Source organism: Limulus polyphemus, unplaced genomic scaffold (genome assembly GCF_000517525.1).
Source record: "Limulus polyphemus unplaced genomic scaffold, Limulus_polyphemus-2.1.2 Scaffold74, whole genome shotgun sequence".
Taxonomy (NCBI): Eukaryota; Metazoa; Arthropoda; class Merostomata; order Xiphosura; family Limulidae; genus Limulus; species Limulus polyphemus.
Genome location: NW_013665684.1, coordinates 444320 through 454651, shown reverse-complemented (window position 1 = coordinate 454651; position 10332 = coordinate 444320). Strand labels below are relative to the sequence as shown.

Sequence of the window (10332 nt, the reverse complement as noted above, 5' to 3'; positions counted from 1 at the left end):
AGGGAAGGCAGCTAGCTAGTTATCATCACCCACTGCCAACTCTTGAACTACTTTTTTAACAACGAATAGCGGGATTGACCGTCACATTACAGCGCCTCCACGGCTGAAAGGACAAACATGTTTGGTGAGAAAGGGATTCGAACCCGCGACCTTCAGCTTGCGAGTCAAGAGCTCCTAACCACCTGGCCATGCCTGGCCAAGTTCTTAATATCAGAGGCTGCTATACTATCAGAACTGAAGAGATAAGGCAAAGCCTGTAATTAAAGACAGCTATTGTGTTAAAATATGCAAAGGAGCTCGTTTTACCTGTCATCATCGAGAATGTTACTTGTTTTAGCAATCATATCATTTCCATTCACTTTAGTGGTTACTCGTCGTGGATAAATAAATCCTCCATCTTCGCTCATGTAGCCACTGGATAAATCCTCTACTCTATACACAGCACTAGGTTGTAGTATTTCTCCGTCACTCAGATAACCTGATGCAATATCCATGGAAACATAGTCGACCTTGCCTAGAAATTTCTTTAAAGGACCATTCAAATTACTGGACGAGTTGTCTGTCGTTGGCATTGGGTGCGACACTTTAGCTCTGTACATGGGGTTGGAGTTGGAAGACATAGAATTTAGGCCACGAATATAACCATGTGACAAAGCACGTGTGAGGGGGGGCATTGGTTTTATGTTACCCATTACGTCTTCTGATTCTTCTATTACTGTCATACCCTTGGATAAAAGGCCAGTATTTCGTGTGTCATATAATCTACATTTCTTGACAACAAGATTAGTGCCTTCATTTTGTGGTGAAGGTGAATCTTTCGGATCGGCAACATGGAAGAGTTCTTCTGATGCTTTCATTTGCCGAGATCTGGAAGTTTGGGAGTAACGGCCTTCACATTCCTGCATTTTTGCGTTCCTATCTGTTATAACATAATTTTCATTTTTCTTGCTTTCAGTATTATACGATACTGTATACTGTTTTCCAGAACTGATTTTGTCAAATACTCTGACGTCACTAATCATAATAGGTGATACTTTGGCAACAGTAATTCCACCATGCGACCCATCTGCACATTGTTCAGGCACAGTACCACCTACTTTGTTATTAGATCTTAGATCACTTTTTTGACGTGTTTCTAAGTCATTCTTTCTTTGCCGAGAAGTTTTAATCTGTGTATTTCTGGTCTTTTCATCATCTGAGAAATCTGAATTCATTTTGGTAGAGCCTGATGCATTAAAAGTATCTCGATCTTCAGGGTTGTGCTCCAGTTCGTCCTTGCTCCTAGAGGGCGTATTATTACACTCCTGGACATTCTCTGGGACATATTTAGTCATTCCCTTCACAGCCGCAGTGGGCTTGGTAATGCTACTGTTTTCACCCTGATTTGACAATAGGCAACTCGAATTTGGACAAGAGGTTTCGGAAACTCTAGCAGACTTTTTCTTGGTGGTTTTGGTAGAAATGTCTGAGTTGGGAGTTTGAAGGACTCTTTCTGAGGTAGGAAGAAGAGAAAATACTTTTGACTGGTTAATCACATTCTGTTCACCTTCATGATATTGGTCTTCTTTCGAATTTTTACTTTCTTTCGGTTTAGTTTCAGGTGTATTTCGCGTTTTGTTACTACTTTCTACAATTTTGGTGTTCATATTTGATGATCCACAAACGTTGCCTTCATTTTTCTTTTCAATACATGCCAAACAATCCTTCTGCGAACACTCTTTTAGAGTGGATTGTGCATTGTCTTCCTGCGTTCCACAGCTACCATTTTCAAATTTGGCATTTGTTGTTTGCGTGAGTTGGTATTTTTCTGGACTAAACTCGACTCTGTCTGACGTTTTATCTATGATTGCACCGAATTCTGTATATCCCGTTATGTTTTTCTGCGTGGTGGACGGCTTACATAGGTTTTTGTATGCAATAGATTCCTTTTGCACAGGTTTATATACTTTATTGATGGGTTCAGAATTGATTTTTTGAGTACTAATTTCCTTATTCTCCAATTTTTTTTTATGTACAGATCGCTCTGATTTTTCCTTCAGTGGCGTTGCACAGTCAGAAAGGTTTATTGGGGTTGACTTCAAAGACTCTAGTTTAGTGGTCAAATCTTCCTTGCCTAGAAAAGTAAAGAAATATATTATTTCTTTATGTCATTTTGATATCTACGATTTATTTATTCCATTCATTTCATAAACTCCCATGTTCCTAAAAATTCAATTTAAACTGACCTGACCAAACACACACACACACACAAAATAAGAATTAAAATTTACATGCTTTCTTCACAATACAAATATGATCTATCTGGGTTTACAAGTACAAAATTGATTCTTCGTAGAACAAAAATGATTATTTGTAAGGTCCAAGCAATTTAGAAAAATAAGTAAGTTAATTTTTTATTTGCCCATTTTACTAGCATAATGATACAAGTGGATGAACAATTAAAGTGTTGTTATAAGTCCAGTAAGATTGCCAATGATGTGCATCAAGAACTGTAAATTTTTTTGCGATACCCGTTTAAAGTTAGATATCGTTATATGTGATGTATTTTATATAAAGTAGACGGTTATATTTGTTACGAATTTCATGCAAAATTACTTGGGGGCTATCTATGCTAACCGTCTCTAATTTAGCGATGATAGACTAGGGGGAAGATAACTATTCAAAACCACCCACCATCAAATTTTGGGCTATCAACGAATAGTGGGATTGACATTCACACTATAATGCTCTAAGACTATGCCAGGCCAGACAGTTAGGACAAGAGAAGTTCATTAGGTTAACTAAAAATAAACGAAATTCTATGAAATATAATCAATCTCTGTCTTAAACATAAAGAAAAAACCTCTTAACAGTTATGCCTTGTAGGTGCGATTGTTTTACAATACAGTTCTCTTTCTAAAGAAATACGAAAACTTGCTTTATTCTGGTGCTACGATAATCCTTAGTTTTTAGCTTTTTTACTTTACAAAAATCAAGGCTGTGTTTAAACTTGTAAACTTTATCTAACTTTATCAAAAAATAAAACTAACACATTTTAACTCTCACAAAATTACTCTTTATCAGCTAATTATATATGAATAAAAAGCACTTTATAAAAACGATGTTCCTAACCTCCAAAAAACTTTTGAAGCTACCCTCCACCGATGGCTATTATTAGGTACGTTTGCTTGACACAACAATTTCCTTTCTAACGTGCTTCTGGGAAGAACGACAAAGCCAATATTGACAAATGTTCACGTTCTTCCATTATACGTAAGCGTAGGCTCCAATACAAAAGGTTGCATGTGTTTGTTATATAGCAAAGCCACATTGGGCTATCTGCTGTGTCTACCGCGGAGAATCGAACACTTGATATTAGCGTTGCAAGTTAGTAGACTTGCTGCTGTCCCGCAGGGGTACAAACAAAAAGCACAAAAGTTCCATGGAGCCATACTGCTGGACTTGGCGGTTATGTGATCTAACGGGATTGCCATGATTCTAGTTTCTTCGGCTATTTTTTTTTAAATAAAAGCAACCTCTGACTTCGAGATGTGGCTGGAAGTTTGTTAGTAGTACCAGAAGATATGTCCAGCTTCGCGTAATCGTTTTTTTGGGGGGGTGGGGGTGGTTGGAGGTATCTTTCCTGTTGACAGCCGTCACTTGGCATTATTCCGGATTGGTTGAGGGTTCTGGTTTCTGAGCCAGTTTCTGGCCTAAATGTTCTTCTGTGCGAGTATTTTCGTTTCCAATGGAAACAGTGAATACTCCATTCTTTAAAACGTTTTGACCTTTGTTTCTACGCCAGTTAACAATCTTTATATACATATATTTCATTTTGGAAAGGCTTCTTGCAATTATCCAGCTCAAACTTTTTCGGTGGCTTTATTGCACTGTCGAATGGTATGGAACATAAGCGTTAACCATGTCGGTGGTGGCGTCACGTCTGACACCGGTGGCAACACACCACTGCATTAGAACATGCGGATCATATTTATAAACTGCAATTAATTCTATATATTGCCTTTGATTGGGAAGCATAACTCAAGACTCGGTGTTTTTGCATTTTAGTCTACACATAAGTCATCGCTCTATAAAATCGATAAAATTGTTATACCAAGAAACACTTTAAACGTGCTCGTTGATCAACAGCTTGAAGCATTTTTCTGACGTTCTTTATGCATTGATGCACTGCAAAAGTAAACTATGCTTTCTTTTTTTTAGTTTTTTGGAAAATATTTAATCGTTAAAGCTAGTAAGTTAGTCGACACATTTGACCAGAAAAGAGCTATTGACCATTGTATCTCTAGCACACAAAACGAAATATTTGTTTAAGAATAGTTAAATTCGTCTATTGCTTTCTCTTAAGTTTTCAAACGATAAAACAAAACTTACTGTACTCTGTTATTTTTGAGTTGTTATACTTTTTGTCTTTGATCGAGCTTCTGACAAATGTTTTCTTGGAAGACTTTTGAGCTACGACTTTTGGACCACTTGTTCCTGGAGAAGTTAGGCCTGTGGATACTTTTGGTTCTTCGGAGGTCAAGCCAGATTTAGATTCGCTACATATACTATTGGAGGAGTCACTCTTTTCACTTTTTGCTGAGCTAAAGCCACTACTGCTACTTGTCCTCTTTGAGAATACGCCACCTAGAAAAAATAAAAAATAAACTCCTTTTATATGGTTGAATTTGTTCATATCTTTAGAAAGACAGCAACAACACCTAACTACATTTATACCCTATATTTTACTTCAATTTAACACATGGTTAGGACGCTCGACTCGCAATCTACGGGTCGCGGGTTCGAATCCCCCTCCCACCAAACACTTTCAGCCGAGGGGGCTTTATAATGTGACGATCAATCCCACTATTCTTTGGTAAAAGAGTAGCCCAAGAGTTGGCGGTGGGTGGTGATGACTAACTGCCTTCCTTATAGTCTTACACTGCTAAATTAGGGACGGTTATCACAGATAGCCCTCGTGTAGCTTTGCGCGAAATTCAAAACAAATAAACATTTACCATAAACCATTTAACACAATCATATTTTTTGTTTCTAATTGGCGTAAAATAACAAATTTTGATAAATAATATTTTATTATGAATTTTAGAGTTTTCCTTTTTTTGATTACGATAAAAGAAAATTCAAACATACAAGAGTACGTGATTTATAACATTTTTACTTTATCCCAGTACTGTTCTTTACTGTCATCTCATTTTATTATCGCTTTTTGCTTTTCATTATGATAACTAAGCTTAGTACTAAAAGGGCCGGGAGTGGCCCAGTACTTAGCATGCCGGACTGTGGATTTCAGGTATGGTGGCTCGCGTCCTGATACTTTTATAAATGAAATCAAATCCTGTTCCACTATTCGAACAAGAGTTGGATGCAGATGGAGTTGACTAGTTGCCTTCCCTTTAGCCTATCACTTAAAAAGTAGGGATGGCTGTCGCAGATATTCCCCGTGAAGGTTTGAGCGAAATTCAATCTGAACTGGTAACAAAAACCTTATGTGACAGATTGTTTAGGCAGAGTATTCATGATGAGTATACTGGAATAGGCGGCAACTGCCTGTTGTAGAAAAAAAAAACACAAGTGTACGGACGACGTTTCGAAATTCGTTCTACTTTCGTCTTCAGGGCCTTATTTGTTTGTAATTAAACACAAAGCTACACAATGGACTATCTGTGCTCTGCCCACCACGGGTATCGAAACCCGGATTCTAGCGTTGTAAGTCCGCAGACATACCGCTGTGCCACTGGGGGGGCCTTCAGGGCCTTAAGACATAATACGTTAGAATCGTCATCCCCTACACTTTTGTTTTTTTTTCTACAACAGGCAGTTGCCACCTATTCCACTGTACTCAACAAAAACCTTATTTTGACGTCTTATGCTGTTTTTTTTCCCGGCATCAAATAACGAGAAGTCCATTTTAATTAAAACACGAATTTTTTATATTTTTAAATAAACACCTCTAACCTTTTGCTTTGCCTCCAGATTTTTCTTTGGAATTGAAAAATTTGAATTTATCAAACATGGAGATATTATTATTTGAAGCGTTCTTGTTCCCAGGAGATGTTGCAACGTCTGGAGGATTACGTAATGTAACACCACGACCGATTTTCAACGGTAGGTGAGGTATCGATGTAGTGGATGAAATTGAAGACGCTCTGTTAAAATAAGTTTCATTAACGTTCAGTAAATAATTACCCAATACAAATTTCAGTATTTATAATAAACGAGTACCCTAAAATCGTTTTAAAAATTGCTTGTGATTAGTGCCCTGAAATACAAATAACAACAATTAAGGACTTTAACGTAGTTTTCCTCAAAATTTCCTTTATTTTTAGGTAAAGGAAATAGGGTACTGTTCTAATTATGTTTTAACTCTTCTTTATTTTTAATCCGTGAGTTTTTTTCAATTATGAAACTAACTGGTGGTAAATACTAATGCTACGTGAGCTAAATTTTTCGTTTTGTTGGGTTTTGAAATACAAAAAAAAAAATGTTTATCATAAACAAGTTTTATCAAATTGTAGGACTTCTTACATTTCGTTCAGTGAACGAATAATACATGAAAAATATGCTGGCAATCTGTTTTTATTCTTTCATATACTATCCACGTGTCTTCTAAAACTTTCTCTGACACTATTTTTCTTAAAGATATATATAAACGTGTATACATGCTTGCATAAATTTTCAGTTTGAAAATATATGCAGCAACAAATGAAACTGTACGAGTTGTATTGGCTTTACCATATAATTACAAATGAAACCAAAACCTATACACGTTTATATTTCATGCTGGGTTTACCTCAACTTGAAAGAACAAGATGAAAAACGTTAAGTAAAAATGTTTTGAAGAAGCAGACTCCACCCTACAGCAAATTATAATAAGTGCTTTAAGCGTGTAAGATATCTTAACACCATCTTCTTTGAATAATATTGTTGTAAGCAACCGTACTTCAACTGGATTTTCAACACTCGAGAAGATTCGTTTTGTTTAACGATTGTTCACATTTCTTTATATATATAGAGTAAATTAAAAAAATACTTTAAATGGTTGATTTCTTTTGAAGTTTTTAACCTCACCTAGACTGATTCCTGCCTGTTTTGTTCCCGTCGGGGGTTGTAACACTACTTAGTGGCCGAGGTATAAACGTTCCACTCGAAGGATCACCAGAGGACGCCCTAAGAACGAGATTTCCAGATCCTAATATAAAATAAACAAAATATGCAGAATTAATGTTCGGAATGCCTGAATTAAGCTTTTAAAATAATAATTATTATAAGATATGTTTTATAACAAATCGTACATTTTATATAGCTGCTACTTTACACTGACGAACCAGTTGAGGAAGATATAAAACATCTATCGACCGGTGTTGTCACTCTGAACAGCGCTCCTAGAATGCTATTTCATGTTCAAAATTCACTAAACTTTTCAGATACTGTAACAAGTTAATCTTTTTATATCTACACTGTATATGTTAGTATGAATTCAAACAAAATTTAATTTTAGCTTACAGATTCTTCCCAGGAAGCCACTGAGAAGCTGTAGTCAGAAAACTCAGTGTTTGGTCGAAAATTATACATTATTTCAAACCGGGTAAAAAATTATATATTATCCCTGATTAGATAAAAAAAGCACAAATAACTGGAAGCATTAAAACGCAGAAAAAATCTAAAAACATATAAAACACCAAAGTAATTATAGTACTTTTAAAATGCAAAATTCAAGCATTAAGTATTAAATTACTTTTAAGATAGTGTCATAAAAAATATTGTCATTGACAAGGCTTTTTTGGATATTTTTCTTGGAACACTTCTGAAAAATGCCAAAAGTTCATGCTTTTCCTACCGACAAGTATCTAATGAATACACCGGCATATACTGCTATAAAAGGCGATGTTTTTGTCACAAAAAGCCTGTTTTCAGACATATATATATATATATATGTGTGTGTGTGTGTGCGTGCGTGCGTGCGTGCGTTCTTATTGTGAAGACGTAGACTTCACAATCGTTGTTTCAGAACACTTAATCTAAGACACGGTTAGAAGAAGCGGGAAAAATCAAAATCAAAACAAACAGAATTATATAAGACACACGTACACAATTTCTCATATTTCTACAATTTAAAGCTGTTGGCAAAAAACATCGCTATAATATTTATAAATATAATATGTTCGAGTTATCAAAGTTATCAGGTCACGCAGACATATATATATATAATGAAAACAAGTTTTATCAGAATAGATTAAATATTGTTTCCTTCGTTCTGTTTATTATTATTGTTATTCAGTATATGATTTTCGTGTTTTATTTCGTAGTTGAAGAGCATTTATGTTGGAATACTTTAAACGCCCATAACATGCCTCAGCTGATCATAAAAACCATACGTCACAGTCTATACGTGAGCCTATTGTTATTTGGTCTAATTGGTATCAATACGGTCACTGGCCTACAATCCATTGTCTGGCACCACTTCTTATAATCATTAGTATTGTCTCTATGATGTATTAGGCCTAACTTCTTGTTTAGAAAATTCTAGATTAGTAATTTACAGGCAAACAACAAAGTTTCTACTAAAAATAACTTAAAATTAGATATTCGTCGTTCTTTAAAATTGCATATATGAAATGCACATCCCATAAGAGGGATCAACACATAGTACAGATTGGTGGTACGGATGACTGCACTTATAATGGTATAAAACAAGAACAAAGATCAGAAGAGGTGAAACAGCTTATCTTGCACTCTATACATCAAAGTAGTTAACATCATTGTTAAATATACCGAAAAGGAAAGGTAGTTCTAGAATTATGCAAGGAATGTTTACATTTTAATGTACGACATACCCAACTTCAGATCTAGAAACACAAGTGTTAGATCAGCACAGAAAGATCCTAAGTTCATTACAGTTTCAGCAGTTAAGTGTAAAATATCATGAAACTAATCATTGCACATCAAGAAACGTAACTTATTTCTTAGAGGAAATGTGTTGTATAATTGTCATTTTAAGAGATATGTGTAAGTATTCAAAGGAAAATTAATCCTTCACATCAAATTCATTAAGTTTTTATACCTTGAATCAAGTCATAGTTCCTGCCATCATAAATGTAAACGAATCTTTGTTCAATTAACTTTACACATTTTTCATAAAGTCGTAGAGTTTTAAATGAAAAATATAACAGATGTTTGTTTTAGCGTAAACCTGCGTAATGGACTACCTGTGTTATACCTACTGTAGGAATGAAGCTGCAAAGTTTAGGATTATTAGCCCTGAAGTTTACCTCTGAGCCACAGGAGGACTTTTAAACGTGGCATGTTGGAAACCACAGCTAATATGTGTTCCAAGTTTTTCATCAGTAAATATGAAACTGTGAAAAAAAAAAAAATCGCATCTTCTTGTAAATACGAAGTAGAACTGAATATCTTCTTGTAAAACCGTCATTTTTAAACATAGCATTTTACACTTCAGCTCATATGTAATCCAAGTTTTTCATTAGTTGTTATGAAACTGTTAAAAATCACCTCTTCTTTTCGTAGTGTTATTTAATTAAAACATGGCACTTTTAACACCAGAACAATTTTTTTTAAAAACATAAATGTCTTCGTTCTCTTTAATTCAATATGTTGTAGGATTTGACCTACAAATACTTCAAGCTATTGGGTTGAGATTCAACTACATATTAATTTTCAGACGGGATAACTGATAAAACTTTTCTTGGCTCCAAGTGAATCTATACATTCGTATGCGAAGGAACACTTGTGGAATCAACAATATTTTCATATAGATAATTATAATTTTATTTTTCTCTATTGTAGAAGTAATTCAGTTCTCATCACAATGAAGACATTAGGTGCTTATTTGTTTGTAATCGAGCATAAAGCTACACAATGGGCTATCTGTACTCTGCCCCCCACGGGTAACGAAACCCGGTTTCTAGCGTCGTAAGTCCGCAGACATACCGCTGTGCCACTGGGGGGCAACATTAGGTGCTTGTAATCATCACAATAGGCAAGCACATTGTAAGAGTGGAAGATCAAGATATATCAGAAACCCAGGAGACAGATCCTCGAGTTATTACTGTTTTTTTAGGATATGAATGTTTTGTGTAACTCCAGTTCCTTTTTACCTATTTAAAATTGGTGTATTTACGTTTATATAATTATCTATATGAGTGCTCAGTGGCTTTAGTTGCTAAGAACCTAAAAAAAAATACCCTTTATGACTCAATCTCTAGTCCTCCAGTAGCTCAGCGGTAAGTATCGGGTTTACGACGCTAAAATCGGGTTTCAATCCTCCTGCTGGGCATAGCACAGATAGCCCATTGTGTAGCTTTGGGTTTAACA

General features: G+C 35.3%; 1 protein-coding gene across 2 annotated transcripts in view; it reads right to left on the bottom strand.

The window, feature by feature from the left end:
* Positions 1 to 10332, bottom strand: part of LOC106466519 (protein sickie-like) — a 104416-nt gene that overhangs the window by 70989 nt on the left and 23095 nt on the right. For both annotated transcript variants that reach the window (XM_022394996.1, XM_022395004.1), the window contains exons 2-5: positions 7069 to 7189; positions 5956 to 6146; positions 4372 to 4626; positions 307 to 2113 (exon numbers count right to left, since the gene is read on the bottom strand). In XM_022394996.1, the coding sequence (XP_022250704.1) occupies positions 307 to 2113; positions 4372 to 4626; positions 5956 to 6013 (2120 nt within the window). In that variant the 5' untranslated portion in view covers positions 6014 to 6146; positions 7069 to 7189. The remainder of the gene's footprint in view (positions 1 to 306; positions 2114 to 4371; positions 4627 to 5955; positions 6147 to 7068; positions 7190 to 10332) is intronic.